The 17,746-nt window shown below is 35.4% G+C and overlaps 1 protein-coding gene across 1 annotated transcript; it reads left to right on the top strand.

Moving 5' to 3' along the window:
- Positions 1–9,700: 9,700 nt before the first annotated feature.
- Positions 9,701–10,006, top strand: LOC131873963 (calmodulin-like protein 7). Its single transcript, XM_059217152.1, has one exon. It carries the CDS (start codon positions 9,701–9,703, stop codon positions 10,004–10,006), a length of 306 nt encoding a protein of 101 aa, XP_059073135.1.
- The last annotated feature ends 7,740 nt before the right edge of the window (positions 10,007–17,746 follow it).

Raw genomic sequence — 17,746 nt, 5'->3', positions numbered from 1 at the left:
TACACAAAGAAGCCATCAAAAACAAAATGCAAAGTGAAGAACTCCAACCTGCAACTTGAAGTAATGGATTGAAGTTGAAGAAGAGCTCCCACAAGCCAAACCAAATCCAATCCAAGCTCCAGCCAAAACCAAGAGAGAAGAAATCCTAAACCAAGAAGAAAACTTGCTGGAGAAATTTCTGGAGAAGAGCCAACCAACCCTAAAGACCTCACGGGAATGAAAATAAAAAGCTACAATAATCCAAAACCCTAGCCTCAATCTCGGCTAATTAAAATATTCTATTTTGGAGTATATTTTACCAACCCACCATATAATATAATTTATTCAGCCATTTTGAATTTAACCAATGAGAGTGAAGGGTAGGTAGAGTAAATAAAATATACTTATCCAGCTAAGTGGGATTGTTTTATTTCTTTATTTAATTTAATGTGTTCATATGCCCCACTTAGGAATAAAAGTCAAACTATTAAATAAATATAAGCTCTAAATCAATAATCCAAATGGGGATTAAAATCAAATGACCCAAAAGCTAATAAAATAAATTAAAGAACCAAATAAATATAAGATATCAAATAAATATCAAGCCACAAAAGGCCAAATAGATAATTAAATAATGAAATACCATTAAAGATTAAATCACAAATATTAAATAAATATTAAACAGCAATAATGCTTATCAATTATTAAATAATCATAAAATCAATAAACGTTAATTATTAAATAATTATAAATACCAAATAATTAAATATTCAAAACTTATAAATTTATTACATCAAAATAAACATTACCAAATATAAAACTACACATCAAGAGCCACATAATTATTCTAACATAAACAAGTAAATCAACTGGCATAAATTGGACTTACAATACCAAAAGACCAAGCTTACTAACTGACATGGTGAATTATGCCAAGACACTGACTACTCATGGTGAACAACTTAGACCTAGAGTATATGAGGGAAACCCATGCCATCTCCGAACCACATAAGTCATTGGAACTAAAGACACGCTCAGACCTGTGAAGCTAGGTGGAGTCTATGTTTGGTACCTGCAAAATCCTGTAACCACAAAATGTTAATACCACATATACATATACACATATAGAATAAGCAAGTGATACAGAATCATGATGCCACATCCCACTCTTAATGAGTGATGTGCAATCGTCTCTATCACGAAGACAGTCAAACAATAGTCAAACACATCTTATAAACATCTCATAAACATCTCATCATATGTAATCATGAAGTAGGTTTAGCATAATCATAATCATTATCAAAACCATGATAAACCTAATCTATCAATAACCCATCACATAGTGAGCATATAAAATCCATCGGGTACATATATAATCAAATCGCATGATCAATCATGATACTACCAACATCCATATAGATAATCAGAATAGCATGTGTTCAATAGTGTCTAACATCAATCACAAGTCACTGAAGCACATGAGTAATCATCATCCAAATCATAAAAATATAGTCTAGTTAAGCCTATCAAGCATAATATAAAAGTCAACTCTAGTCAAAATAAGTCAAATCATGACACTACAAGGCTACCTAGCTTCTCTTCTCCTTTCATATGGTGGGGACATTTTCCTCACATGGGGTTTGGTCCTTCACACACTTCTATGAGAGTTATCTTGTATAGCTTTCATCTCTCTTTTGGGGGAGGTTTTTTTCCCATTGGGGTTTTCTCTCTTTCCCTACTTTGTGAGAGATTTCATTGCATTGGTTTGCATGGATTTGCACTTGTACATGGATACCTAACATAGCCGTGTAGTCGGGACCCATCTTACATTGCTTAGTTGCATTGTAGACTTAAGTGCATTCAATCGAGTTGCACTTAAGGGGGAGGGTGTTGGTGTAATTAATTATTCATGTTGGATATTATTACACCTTACTTAAGTTTATGTAGGAAAGGCATTTCATAGGAGTTTGGGTATGAGACACTTGGGTGTTTGTGCCACATTGGGATAGTGTGTGTAGGAGAATTTCCACCTTTTATGGTGTGATCTTGTTACTACTCTATCATATCCACTTATTGTAGAGTGATAATTCCACCTTTGGTGGGTGATCCACCTCATGTGGAATATTTTATTGTTTCTCCTACCTACCACACCTATTTCCTACCTAACCTTGTTTCTTATTGAGCCACATGTCATGTTTGTGTGCTCACATATCCATATAGCATTTCCTATATATGCAGGCTCATCTACATTATATAAACAACTATTGATCTATTGATCATTTATCTATTGATGAGAATACAATTTATTCTTGTCCTATATTTGTCTCTCTATTTTGTACATTTTATTGATCTGTTGATCTCTGCAAAATCTCACAAAAAGTTTCTCTTGCAATAATGTAGGACATTTTGCTTCTAGATGCCCGAAGAGAATGGATAAGTATGATAGGCATGATAAATTTGACAAGCATGACATAAATGATAGATATGAGAAGCATAAGAAGTATGATTAGACTTACAAGTCTAACCAAAAGTATAGGAATCAGAAGAATTTCTATTATTTTGTTCATGAAGGTGTTATAGATGAAAAATCAAAAGGAGATGAAGTTACATTACTTTCCATTAAAAAAAATGGATCGGTACCTATTGATCTCATTAGCTACACTGTTGAGAAAAAATATTTAGCTGCTAAAGTTGAAGAAAGAGATGAATGGGTAATAGACAGTCGTTGTTCGCATCATATGACCGATGATAAAAGTAAATTTGTGAGTATGGAAAGGTATGATGGTGGAATAGTGAGATTTGTATATTTCAAAGCCTATGTGATCTGTGGTAGAGGTTATATTTCTTTTGATGGTAAGCAGAATACTGATGGTCTCTTGTATTGTGAAGGTTTAAATCATAATCTTTTGAGTGTTGGACAGATGCTTGACAAAGGTTGTGATTTAAAATTCAAGAATGGTAATTGTAAGATCCTAAAATCCTCTAGTATAGAGATTGCATCTGGAACTAAGACTGAAGGTAATATTTTTCATTTGAATGCTGGCGAGAAAAGTTACTTGATTGCTTAGATTGATGAAATTTGGTCGTGACATAGAAGAATGTGTCATGTTAATATTGATTCTATGATTAACATCAATTCTCTTCAAGATATTAGAGATCTTCCCAAGATTGGTAAGCCTTCTAATCTTGTATGTAAGGAATGTGAACTGGGTAAGAAAACAAGAATTTGTTTCAAGAGAAAGTAGTATACATGTGATGGAGTGGTAGACCTTGTGCATATTGACCTGTGTGGACCTAAAAATGTTAGAAGTGTGCACGGTGATATATATTTTATGTTGCTAGTTAATAATTATTCGAGGATGATGTAGGTTATCTTTTTGAAGGAGAAGTCTGAAACATTAAATAAGTTCAAGATATTAAAAGCAAAGGTTGAGACTGAGTCAGGATTGAAGGTGAAATGTTTGAGATTTGACAAAGGTGGAGAATTTTTCTCTAGTGAATTTGACTCATTCTGTGAGAAGCATGGGATTATAAGATAATTATCTGCTCCTAGAACCCCTCAACAGAATGGAGTTATTGAAAGAAATAACATGACTATCTCAGATGTTGCAAGGACTATGCTGATTGAAGGAAATGTTGTGAAGATCTATTGCAGAGAAGCTATTAGCACTGCTGTTTACACATTCAACTGAGTTCATATTAAAGGTGATACTAGTAAGACCCCTTATAAGTTATGGTTTGGTCATGTTCCTACTATGATATATTTTAGAGTATTTGGTAGCAAATGTTATATCAAGAGAGATGAGGACATAGCGAATTTTGATGCTAGAAGTGACGAAGGAATTTTCTTGGGTTATTCTACTAAGAGAAAATCATACCGGTGCTACAATAAGAAATTGAGAAAGATAGTAGAGAGTGCAAATGTGAAGGTTGATGAGATCCTTGTAAAAGAGATAAGAGCATGTGGATATGATGATGGTAAGCTTGTTGTTATAACACCTATTCAAACTGAAGAATTGAAGTAAAATGATGTGATAGAGATAGTTAATCTAGATGTTGTTGCTGTCGGTGGAGAGATACAAGAACCTAACATCAGAACAATCAAAAGACTCTGAGGTATCTAAGATTGAATCATTCATAAAATCATATTATTTGTAATAAAAATAAAGGTGTGATGACTAGAAGAAGGCTAGCTATTGAAGAGGTATGTTTGATTTCTAAAGTTGTATCTAAAGATGTTGTTGGGTCTTTTAAAGATGAAAATTTTATGAGAAGTATGGAAGAATATTTAGATCAGATTGAAAAGAATAACACATGGGATCTTGTCCCTAGACCTAAAGATAAGAATGTGATTGGTACTAAATGGGTATTCAGAAACAAATTAAATCAAGCTGGTGAAGTTGTCAAAAATAAAGAAAGACTAGTATGCAAAGGATATTCACAGAAAGAAGGAATTGATTATGAGGATAATTTTGCTCCAGTAGCCAGACTTGAAGCTATTATATTGTTGCTTACGTATGTTTCTTATAAAGATTTCAAGGTGTATCAGATGGATGTCAAATGTGCATTTTTGAATGGTGATTTTGAGGAAAAAGTCTACCTTGAGAAACTTGATAGATTTTCATTATCAAATGAAGGAGGCATTGTATGTAAACTGACGAAATCTCCTTATAGATTGAAACAAGCCTCTAGGGTTTGATATGCTAGATTGGATAATTATTTGCTGAAATTGGGATTTAACAAAGGGATTGTTTATAGTAATCTGTATTTTAAGATTGAAAGTGATAACATCTTGATTGTTGAAGTGTTTGTTGATGATATTATCATTGGAGGTGATGATAACTTGAGCATGAAGTTTGTCGATGATATGCACAAAGAATTTGAGATGTCTATGATAGGAGAAATGAAATTTTTCCTACGTTTGCAGGTTTCATACACTAGAAAAGGTATTTTTATATCTCAAAGAAAATATGTGAAGGAATTGCTGAAGAATTTTTCATTAGATGACTCCAAACCGTTTGGAACTCCTATGGTGACTGGTTGCAAATTATCTAAGAGTGATGATTCTTCGAAAGTTAATCAGAGTTTGTATAGACCTATGGTTGGCGGACTACTATATCTTACTCAGACTAGGCCAGATATTATGCTTGTTGTGTACATGGTTGCATGATCAGAAAGAGAGTCATGTCACTGTTGTTAAGAGAATATTTAGATACTTGAAGGGGATTGTGGATTATGGTATGTGGTATCCAAGGAATGATGATTTAATGTTATGTGCTTACATTGATGTTGATTGGGCTGGTGATGTTGATGACCAGAAGAGTACATTTGATGGTGTTTTCTTGTTGGGTAAGAAATCGGTTTGTTGGGCTAGTAAGAAACAAGATCCAGTATCCTTATCTACTGTTGAAGTTGAGTACATTGCTACTGTTGGTAGTTGCACTCAGGTGGTTTGGATGAAGCAAATGTTGAACGATATCAGAGATCTATGATGATCCTACTACCATATACTGTGATAATTCCAGTGTTATTAACATGTCAAATAATCTAGTGAAACATTCAAAGACTAAATATGTGTCAATCAAATATCATTACTTGAGAGAAAAAATCAGTGAAGAGGAAGTTAAGCTGGAGTGTGTATTTACAAAGGAACAAATTGTTGATATTTTTACTAAGTCTTTTCCTACAGATACATTTTTCTATTTGAGAGACAAGTTAGGGTTATCCACCCCTCCTAATAAGAACTAGATACATTGAGTTGCATCAATCCAATGGACTTCACAATATTATGTATTTATCTGGATTGATGAGTTAGTGTTGCTCCTCTAGTGGAGTAGTCTAATTATGTGTTTTAGAGGGAGAGATTCATGAGGATGAGTTTTGGGGAGAGAAGCATAATCTATATTTTTTCATTGGCATTATTGTCAAAGGGGGAGAGAAGCATGTGAAAAACAGTTTTATCTGCTTGATCTTAGGGGGTGTTTGTTGGAGTGATTTTCTTTTTCTGCATTGATTTTTTTTCACATTCATATGTTGTCATCAATGCCAAAGGGAGAGATTGTTGTACATTGTTGTTGCTAGGATATGTTGTGGTCATTGATGTCAACATCTTCCTACTTCGGTGATTGCAGATTGGATCTTTGAGATTATGGTTTGGTGTATGGAATATTTCTTGAATCACTATATTCTTTTGTATTGGTTTTGGTGATCTAGGAAGCTTAAATGATCATATCAGATGATCTAGTTTTGCAGTTTGTTTATCTGATCAGTGCTTTTAGAGTTCAATAGTTCCTCTGGTATATTCCATTGTGATTAGATTTTGTGCTAAGATTTTAGGGTATTGTTCACAATGGTCTTGTGTATCTTTATTTCAAATGGTTTGTGATCTGATGCTCTGCAAGTTATCTTTCTATGTGATATTTGTTGTTGTTTGAGTGTTCTTGAGTTTCAGATGTTGGTCGATGAAGATTTGATAAGTGGTGTTGGTGTATTTGTTGTTGATGATTCAAATGTGCTTGCTGGTTTTTCCTAGTCTTGATGATCCACATTGATCATTGTATGAGTTGTTGGTGATTTTGTTGAACTGGTGATGTTATTCATGTTATGCAGTTTTCCTAGAGGTGTAGCTTTTTGCAGTTGATCTTGGCATGATTTTTAGTGGTGTTGCATGTTTGGATGTTTGATTTATGTCTATTTTATGTCATTTAATTTATTGTATTGGTTTGGAAGTTGATCTTTATATCATGTGATGTAATTTTGTAATTGTGATTTGAGGGTTTAGCTGATCTTGTTGTCAAGGTTGTATAAATAATTGATATTGCCATGTAATTTAGGTATCAAGTTTGTCCTGTGTTATTAGAGAGTGGTGTATGTGCGATCAAGTGATTCATCCTTCGGCATTGTGATTGATTAAAGTTTGGTGTTGCAGAGAAGACATTGTACTTAACCTAAATTGCCATCAGGCATTTGGAGATGCTATTATTGTAGTTCATTCTTTCTAGATTGTAGTCCAAATCTTGTTGTAAGTCATTGAGACTTCCTTGAGGGTTGTAGCCTTCTGGGTTATTAGATTTTGAGCAGTGAGCTCTATGCAGTGTTCCTGAATGCATGTGCATTCCCCATTGTAATGTATTCACATACTACTACAGAGTATCATCTTGTTGTGGGTAGGTTCCCACCATGGTTTTTCGCTTAATAGGGTTTTTCATGTCAAAATCTTGGTGTTGTGTGTTGTGTTATCATATTTCTCATCTTTGTTATTGCTATAGTTTATTAGATTCATTTTGTGATTAAGTTTGTTGATCTGGTTAAAACTGATTCACCCCCCTTCTTAGTTTCCCCTCATTGTTGTTGTCAATGATATGATCTATGTTTATGGATTTGGTGTTGGACATGGGAGAAATAAAGGAGATGATGGGAGAGATGTGTAGAAGGTTAGTGTGGAGTAGGCCCCTTGGAGAATTAGAGACATTCTAAAAGATATAGTTGTGGGTGGAAGCATCCCATTACATACATATTTATATATTATATAGGTAAGTGGTCATGAGGTTGACAACTTCCCTCTCATTTTCTCTTCATCTCCTGACCTTTTAGCCATGTATAGAAATATTGCATGTAGAATTTTGTTGTTTCTGAAGAGAATATTGCATTTGGTTCTGGTGGATGGTCTAGGGTGTCTACAAAACTACATCAAGGAGGAAAGATTGGTTCAATTTGGTGGTGGTTGTGGAAAGATGGTGGATGTTGTGATTTTTGGAGATAACCTCAAGGATGAAACCATAGCTTTAAATGAAGGGACTGAGGATAGGTTGGTAGGAGAAGACTATAGCTTTTGTGGATTAGATTGCCCTAAGAAGTGAAGGATGGTGCTTCTACGAGTGCAATAGAGGCAAAAGGAAAATTTTAAAATAAGTAATAATAACCATTGGTAACCCCATTTTATTACCTTAACAGTTAAATAATGTCTCTTAGAAGGTCTATAGAACGATCAAACTTGATATTTCTTCCCCCTTTCTCATCCAAATTAAAAGCTACATTAAAATCCTTTGCAAGGACCAAAGGGAATAAAGGGAAAAGAGTTTAACCATATATGATATGAGACAAAAAAAAAAGATTTTTCTATAAGATTAGTTGGAGCATATAAACACTACTTAAAAGGATATTCTCAGTAGATTCACAACTTACAATAATCATAGGGATAACAAATCTACTAGAAACCTACAATAGAGGGAGAAGCTTTTGTGTGTTCCAAAGGAAAACCATACCCCTAGAACTACACTAAGTCCCAATAAAGTAACAATGACACCGAGACCAAATTTTAGAAGTCCAATTTACCATACCATCCATTGATAACTTAGTTTCATAAACAAAGACCACATCACTAGAACGAGATCCAATCAACTCACAAATATCATTTTGTCTAGGAAATCTATTCACCCCCCTTACTTTCAATGATATCATAATCATTTCTAAGATTGAGAGAAATGAGAATATATGGTCTTCATAGAGCCAAACTCAACCAATGTTTCACTGATTAACTTCACCTTTTTTATGGTATTTCTTCTACCCACATAAATGTGATAATTTTATAATCCAATTACTAGAGAAGTTAAAAAATTTTAATGAACAATATAACTCTTAAATATAGTTTATTTGCTCTAACAATTGGAATTTGACTCGCTCAAATGATTGCTCCACAGTGGCCAAACCCATGAAAAGAACTTTCTCATTACTTGCCCGCCACATGGCCAATTCTTCACTGGTCAGTGGAATCAAGAACCGCCTTAATGATTCAACTGATTCTTTAAAGGTATTTATAAACATTGCTATACTTTACACAAATCTAAAGAATAAAATAATACAAACAAATTTTGGCATACAAAATTGTTCCAAGTTAGATTTGTGACTTTTAAGCCTGATTTCATGCACTTAATTGGATTTGCATTCACAAAGATCACTTATAGATTAATGGGTGTGGCTAAACTGGCTCCAAAACGGCGTTATAAAATTCGTGTTACTGATTTTTTCGAAAATTACAGATCATTGAACGTGATGAGAAAAATAAGCTACGGCTTTGGTTTTTCAGATTAATCAATAACAGGAATTTTATAACCCCTTTTTAGAGACAGTTTATCAGTGTCCTACACTAATACTATCTCAATAAAATTATAGATCAATAATAAATTACAAAATCTGAAAACATATATTTTTAACATGAACAAAAATATCATCAAGTTCAGCTCTTATTACCTACATTTAATTTATATAATTTTACATCAGAAGTTCAAAAATTTTAATGATCAATATAACTCTTAAATTTAGTTTATTTGCTCTAATAATTCTCATTTGATTCACCTAAATGATTGCTCCACGATGACCAAACCCATGAAAAGAACTTTCTCATGACTTGCCCGCCACACGGCCAATTCTTCGCTGGTTAGTGGAATCAGGAACCGCCTTTCAACAAATATCGGGTCAAACCGATTTTTGCGATGGATAGTCCAAAATTGCGAAGGTTGACGGAATCAGTCGGTGGTCGTATTATTTTATAATTTATGTGCGAACAGACAACTTCTTCTTCACTGTTCACCCCTTTCCTCCTAAATCCAAACAAGGATCTTCCTATCATGCTATAAATACAGTCATATAGCAAGGGACATTATTCCAAACACAATTATTTCTTTGCTTTCTTAGGTTTCTGTCTTTTGCCCTTTATAAATCAATGGCGAACCTTGATGAGATCAGAAGAATTTATGAAATTATAGATGGCAATGCGGATGGAGTTGTGAGTGTGGGTGAAATCAGTTGTTTCGTAAACAGACTTGGAATACCAATTTCAGAACAAGATATCACATGTATGTTCAGTTCTCTGAGCAATGATGAAGACAAATTTAACTGCGTAGGATTTGAAGAATTTGTGCATTTATATCAGTCAATCTTCAGTAACGAAGACGCGGAATTAGAAGATGAGTCAAAGGATTTGATGGAAGCTTTCAAAGGATTTGATGGAAGCTTTCAAAGGATTTGATCGGAATGAAGATGGATATATCTCTTCCTGTCCTCTCTGGGATTGATCGCACAGGGGCAACATTGCGAGAATATGATTTGCAGATTTGATTCAGATTGATGGCATCGAAACTCTCTTCAAGACGAACGGATCGATGTATTAATATTTCTTATATAAAATTTAATTGTTCTCAATTCCTGAATTCGACTTTACGACTTCTTGTTTACCAGGAAAGAACTTAACCAATTTAGGTGTACACATCTAAATGTAAATGACTTTTGGTCGATTTTATTTTAATTAAATTTAAAATTATAATTTGTAGATTATTTTAATACAATTAGGAAGTATTATATTGAAGGGCTTTAAATTCTTTTCTTTCTTTTATTATCTTATAGGGATTTATTTATTGTATTTTTTTATGAAATTATAGAGAATTCTATAGAATTATAAAGTATAAAAGTTTTAAAAAAAAATAGAAATAAAAACTAGAAATATTACATTTAGAATTACAAAATTTCAATTAATATTGGAAAAGATAGAAAGTTTTTCTATGATTTAGTGATTGGTATGTTCATTTGATAGCTTGTAGGACAATAATGATATCATTTTATATTACATAAACTCTGAATAGAGGCAAGATTGATATTTTATGACAAAAGGATAGAAACATTACTTTTGTTGAGATAAAAGTGTGCGAAGAAATGATCATTGGATAAAATGAGATTATTTCTAGGCCCGAAAAGTGGGTGTAAGATCATTCTAAAAGTAGTATTGACTAAGTAAGGACACACCATTGAGACTCACATGCCAATGAAGATAGATGGCTTTTTTGTGGGAGGTCATTAAGAAGAGACTAGAGTGCATATACAAGATGAGCAACCTCTTAATTATACATGAAATAAAGGGAGTATTGCATGAAGAACTCCTAAAGTCCATCATGTGCATATGGGGATGTAAAGTGGAAAATTGGACCCTAGTGGTTCCCCACCTAGGAGAGAGAAAGGAAACCACTATGATGATTTTCACTTCGGAGATACTTTACATTCAAAAGAGGGGTTGAATCCACTAGATCCAAATCCAAGGGAAATAAGGATGTGAATACCAAGTCAATTGCAAGGGTTAGAATGTAATTTGCCCTCTTTGTAAATAGATATGTTGACTTGTTGACTATGTAGAAAAGGGAGACAAAATGGATGAAATAAGGAACTACTGGTTTGGGATCGTGCTATAAATTTGGATCTGATATATTTAGATTGATATGGATCCGCCTTATAAAGTTGGAGAAAAGTTCCCAAGACCAAGTTGAAAGTATACTCGGTCCTTCGAAAAATTTGCGCACTGAAAATGGATTTATTGTCTCTACAAATGAAGTCCAAAACTGCAATTACAGCTGGGCACCTGCAACCTACACACAGAAAAGAAGGGGAAAAGGGTTGTTGATAGGGGTTTACCTTAGTCGAACCTTGGTTGTGGAATCAACCTTGAAAGAACATAATTGCAAACGCTTAAATGTAAATGATGGAGATGTATACCTTGTAGATCTACAATTTGTTGATGATGGCTGCTTTGCTTCTTGAATGTAATCATAAATGTTGCATGAAATGACATGTAACATGATAAAAACCTAACACACACACATGCTTGCAAATCAATGTTGTAATGTTTCTCCAATGGATGAATGAAGAAGACACATGAAGAAGAGAACATGATGGATGCTTGAGGACTTGAATGCTTGATAACGATAATGAAGACGTTGTGCTTGAACTTTTTCTTATTATTTTGTATGCTTGTATCTCAATTGAGGGAACTATGCCTCCTTTTATACATGCCTAAGGGGATAAATTTTCATCCCACCGAAGGCCAACAAAGGAGATTGTAAGTCTCCAAAGAGTAAATTATGTTCAAGAGCTAGATAGACCCATCTTAGGGCCACCCTAAGAGGGAGGACATGGGTGCCACGCCCCTGTCTGAGGGGGACATGAGAGCCATGCCCCTGTCCTGCCCTATCTTGGGGCCTAGATAGGGTCTTGAGGTGTCATCACGGCTGAGATAGGAGAAATTCACAATGAAGGGGTAGAGACTGGTCTCAATCGATAAGAGAGATGTACTCACATCGGTGAGGGCCTAAGATGTGGTCAAAATTGAAAGGGTCACAATTTTATGATGCTACATTTAGCCCCCACTTTAGCGGGAGTATGGCTTATGCCAATACTACCGATAAAGTAGAAGAAAGAGAGAGACAAAGATGAGAGATGTGGACCAATACTACGAGAAGTATAAGACATCAGTAATCTTGAGGAATAAAGCCCCCAATCGTAGGATCTTAACTCGCTCAAACATATGCAAGAGCACACAAAATAGAAAGAACAAGACAAGCAAAACAAGACAAAGCACAAAAGACACATGACAAAAACAAAACACAAGACCACACATCAACTAGCCGAAGAGACCCTGATACAAATGTCTCAAACAACTAATTGAAACACAAAGACAAATTCCATCACATTAAAACCAATAATCACATAAAAGAGCAAATATGACATCATCCATGAACCACCAATAGTAAACCTATGAGTTCATGAGAGGAAAGAGAGAGAGAACATGAACACACACTTTGGTGATCTATGAGAAGAAAGGAAAACGAAAGGAACCATGGACATCTTTATTTATTTATTGTATTTTTTTATTTTTACCCTAAAGTGAATTTTATGGAATTAAAAATATATATTTTGAATTTGATTTTTTCAATAGTTATCTAATATTTACAATTGCAAAATTTCAGTTGATATTGGAAAAGGTTGAATGTTTTTTATTTAATTAATGAAATTTCATATTTACAAATAATTTATTTTTCTATGAAACCCTTACATTAACATAAAAAACACCTCCTTAATAATTTTGGAAAACTCAACTCCAAGGATTACAATCTTAATTGCCTTATAATGCCTATTCCATATGTTATATATGCATATCGTTGATTATATTGTCTCCAAAATATTGAAATTTAAAATTTATATTATTATTTATTATTACATATTGTAAAGGTAATAAAATTGAGCTATATAAATTTGTTGTCAATATATTATACCTCATTAATTATGATTAAGAGAACTAATAAAATTTAATATACTTTTAAAATTAGAGATCAAATATTAATTTGAGGATTTAAGTTAGAAATATTTTTTAAGTTAATATTTGAATTTAAAATGTTTGTTTGATATATTGGGAAGTATTATATTGTACGGGACTAAAGCCTAGGGCTTTGAACATAGCCTAGGGCTTTGAGCAAAGCCAAGATAATTTGCAACGGAACCTCATGGTACCACCAAGAAAACGCCGTCGCAAGTTTGTCCCGAAAGTGTTTCACAAGGTATGTCCTCGCCTGATGTTGTACTTCCTGTTCAGGACTTTGACAATGCATGTGACTGGCTTGAAAAATGTACATTGATAGGATATTTTGTGGGTAGGATCCCTCTTGAAATCATGCTTCGGGATTGGGTCACCAAAGCTTGGTCTCCTCATGGAATAAGGCTTGATGGTGTCCAAAGTCTGATGAAAGGATTTTTTTGTTTCGCTTTTCAAACCCTTCCCATGTTGAGGCTATCCTCTCTTATGGTCCGTGGACTGTTCGATCATCCCTTCTAGTCTTCCAGTGTTGGTCTCACAGTTTTTATGTTTCAGATGACAAAAAATTGTGAGTTCCAGTCTAGGTTGAATTCCTTGGTCTTCCTTTTCCTTGTTCGCCCTTCATGCAAACTATTGCTCAGTCTGTTGGCAAAATTGTTTGCCTCGAGCCTGACCATTTTTCTAATGCTCGCCCTCAAAAGAGGGTATGTGTTGAGGTCGACCTTTCTCGCGACCTGAATGAAACTATTGATATTCAAGTGGGTAGTACCACCTTCACCCAGAAGGTGCTCTATCTGAACCTATCCAACACTTGTTATTGATGCCAATCGGTAGATCACAAGATCAAGGATTGTCCCTTGGTAACTCCGAAATAAAAACCTCTTGTTAAGGAATCTGGCTCTCAACCAGTGCAGGGAGCCAATAGCAACAACATTGAAGATTAGATCAACAACATTGAAGACTGGTGAAATGGATAAGTCTGAAGGAAGGTCAACCTTATAGGCGTTCTCACCATATTTTTCCAGAATTCTACAAGGTCCTACACTCTTCATTTGCAGTTTAGTAGGCTTGCCACTTTGCATTCTAGCTTTGCTCCAATGGACCAACACATAGTCACCCACCTTGAACTGAACCTCTCTCCTTTTCTCATCCATTTTGGCCTTCAGTTTTTGAGTGGATTCAAGGATGGCTTTCTTAACCTGCTCTTGAAATTCCTTGATGGTTTGAGTGAAGTCCTCTGCTTGCCCACTCTTCATCTCCATGGAACCAAGTTCCCTGAGTTCACACACTCCTCTTGGATGTCTACCATAGACGACCTCAAAAGGACTTCTTCTAGTGGTCCTATTTACACTGTCATTATATGCATACTCAGCTTGAGGAATGATTAGGTCCCATGTCTATCCATATTCCTTAGTTAGACACCTCAACAAGTTGCCTAACACCCTATTGATGACTTCAGTCTGACCATCAGTTTGTGGATGGTAAGTTGAGCTAAATGAGAGATTAGTTCCTAGTCTCCTCCACAAAGTTTGCCAAAAATGGCCCATGAACTTGTTGTCCGTATCTGTAACAATTCTTAAAGGGAGTCCATGAATCCTAACAATCTCCTTAAAGAAGAGATGTGCAACATAGCTAGCATCATGTGTAGTTTTACATGGAATGAAATGGCTCATCTAGGAAAATCTATCTACTACCACATAGATGTTGTCCATACATGTCATTGTCTTGGGAAGTCCTACTACAAAGTCCATGCTTACACATTCCCAAAGCCTATTAGGGACCGGTAATGGTTGATAGAGACTAGCATTGCTTGATCCTCCTTTTTCCCTTTGACACACACCACATTGTTCCACATACCTTTTCACATCTCTTGGCAACTTTGGCCAATAGTAGTACCTCTGTACTAGATGCAAGGTTTTGTTGACTCCAAAGTGTCCACTTAAACTACCATTGTTTTTTTCTTGGATGAGGTTTTCCCTCATGGATCCTCTAGGCACACACAACTGATTACCTTTGAACAAGAGACCATTTTGGAGAGTGTAATCTACATACTCACCATGGAAATGGTTCTCAAACTCCTTGCAAACCTTGTAAGCTGATGAGAAGTCTTCATCTCCTTCATAGAGGCCCTTGAAACCTTCTATTCCTATGCTTTGCAATTGTAGTTCTTGAACTGTCAACAACTTCCTGCTTAAAGCATTTGCCACCTTGTTGAGTTGCCCCTTCTTATGCTTGATGGTGAAGGTGAAGGATTGGAGGTATTCCATCCATTTCAGATGTCTGTTGCTAAGCTTCTATTGAGTGTTAATGTAACTCAAATCCTGGTTGTCTGTGAACACCACAAATTCCTTTGGGAGTAGGTAATGCCTCCATTTTTTAAGAGACTGCACTAATGCATACAAATCTAGGTCATAGGTTGAGTACTTCCTCTTTGCTTAATTAAGCTTCACACTGAAAAATGCCACAGGTCTTCCCTCTTGACTCAATACACCCCCTACTACAATTCCACTTGCATCACACTCCAATGTGAATAGCTTATCAAAAGTAGGTAGGAGAAGGAGAGGTTTTGTGGCTACTTCATGCTTCAATAATTGAAATGCTTTGTCAGCCTACTCAGTCCATTTAAACTTAGTTTTAAGGCCTCCTTTTATGGTGTCAAGGACTGGTGCATATATGCCACTGAAGTTCCTCACAAACTTCCTATATAATTGGGCTAAAACATGGAAACTCCTAACTTCAGTCCCTGTTCTAGGTGTAGGCCAATTCAAGATTGCCTCCACTTTGCTTGGATCCATCTTCAAGGTTCCCTTAGACACCACAAATCGTAAGTAGACCAGCTCTTGCTTCAAGAAGTCACACTTGTCTAGGTTGATTGATAACTTCTCCTCATGCAACCTCTCTAAGACTAACCTCAAATGCTCAAGGTGCTCCTCTTTGGTTCTGCTATAGATGAGAATGTCATCTAGGTACACCACCACAAACTTGCCTATCAAATATTTTAACACCTCATTCATCAACCTCATGAAGGTGCTTGGGGCATCGGTGAGTCCAAATGGCATCACAAGCCATTCATACAATCCTTCCATAGTCTTGAAAGCAGTCTTCCACTCATCTCCCTCCTTGATTCTAATCTGGTGATAGCCAATTTTAAGGTTCAACTTGGTAAAATACATAGCACCTCCTAAACAGTCCATGAAATCCTCTATTCTAGGAATAGGAAACCTATACCTTATGGTGATCCTATTGATTGCCCTTGAGTCAATGCAAAGTCTCCACTTGCCTCCCTTCTTTGATGCTAGCACTACCGGGACTGCACATGGGCTGATGCTCCTCTTAATCAGTCCTTGTTCCAATAACTACTGCACTTGACTTGCCACCTCCTTGTTTTGATCAGGTGTGAGCTTATATGCAGTTTTGTTAGGTAGGGATGCACCAGGAACAAAGTCTATTTGATAGCTTATAGACCTTCTTGGTGAGAGTGTTGCAGGTGCTCCATCACTCACTATGTCCTTATACTCTTGCAACATTTTCTTCACCTCCTTGGGTACCTTTGCCTGCAACTTGTCTTCTTCCTCCTTTGGCTTCACAAATATAGAACACTTCAATATCTCCTCCTCATGTATCAACTGTAAGAGCTCTTTACCAGTAGCCAATAAGACACTAGGTGTTCTTGAAGTTCACTCTTCATTCTCTATCAAAGACTAAATCTTAAAAGTCTTGTTGTCCTTCTTGAAGGAAATGGAGTTCTCCTCTCCATCATAGATCACCTTCCTATAAAATTGATAGGTTCTACCTAGCAATAAGTGATAGGCATCCATGGGTAACACATCACAAAGGATCTTATCCTTGTATCCTCCAATAGAGAACTCTACTCAAGTCTGTTCATTGACTAGCACACTCTGCTCATGAGTCAACTGTGTCACCTTATATGGGTTAGTGTAGGGTATCCTTGTGAGTTTCAACTTCTTGGTTGCCTCCTTTTATATTATGTTATCAGTTGACCCTAAATCAACTATCACCTTGCAAAATTTACCAAGGATCTTGCATCTCACCCTAAACAATGCTCTCCTATGCTTAGGTTCATTCTTGACTGGCTGTCTTATCAAGACCCTATTGAACATTAGATCTCCTCCAATCTCTGATTCAATATGGTCCACCTTAGGTGTCTTGCTGCTTGAAGAGTCTTCATGTGCATAAGTGGTGCAGGAGCACCTAACCCAAACATACACCAGGAGGTTAAAGATCATGTCATGAATCATTTTACTCGTATTTGAGTTTATATGGTCATTTTAATGTATTTTGAGTCATTTTGTGAAGCATTGTAAGACATTTGTTCAAGATGTGTATTTGAGTCCTAATATGGTCTAGGAGGTCACATTGTGCAAATATGCCCATGGAAGGGTAAATAGGATGTAAAATTTTGTTTTGAGTCCATCTAAATGTATTTCAAGTGCACAAGCAAAGATTAGGGGTCATATTTATCAAAATGTCAAAATTGTCAATTGTGTCAAAAATGTTGTCAAGCACAAATTGCATTATAAATTTGCAAACCAAGAATGTAATTGGTCTTAGGTAGTTGTAACTACCATATGGATGTGTGGAGGTTATAAAAACCATCATTTGGTCAAATCCAAG

Source organism: Cryptomeria japonica, chromosome 3 (genome assembly GCF_030272615.1).
Source record: "Cryptomeria japonica chromosome 3, Sugi_1.0, whole genome shotgun sequence".
Classification (NCBI taxonomy): domain Eukaryota; kingdom Viridiplantae; phylum Streptophyta; class Pinopsida; order Cupressales; family Cupressaceae; genus Cryptomeria; species Cryptomeria japonica.
The sequence above is the reverse complement of the archived record's forward strand: the minus strand, read 5'-3'. Positions and strand labels throughout refer to the sequence as shown.

What these genes read in the sequence shown, in the direction of transcription:
- LOC131873963 (XM_059217152.1), top strand. Translation starts at nt 9,701, where the DNA reads ATGGCGAACCTTGATGAGATCAGAAGAATTTATGAAATTATAGATGGC.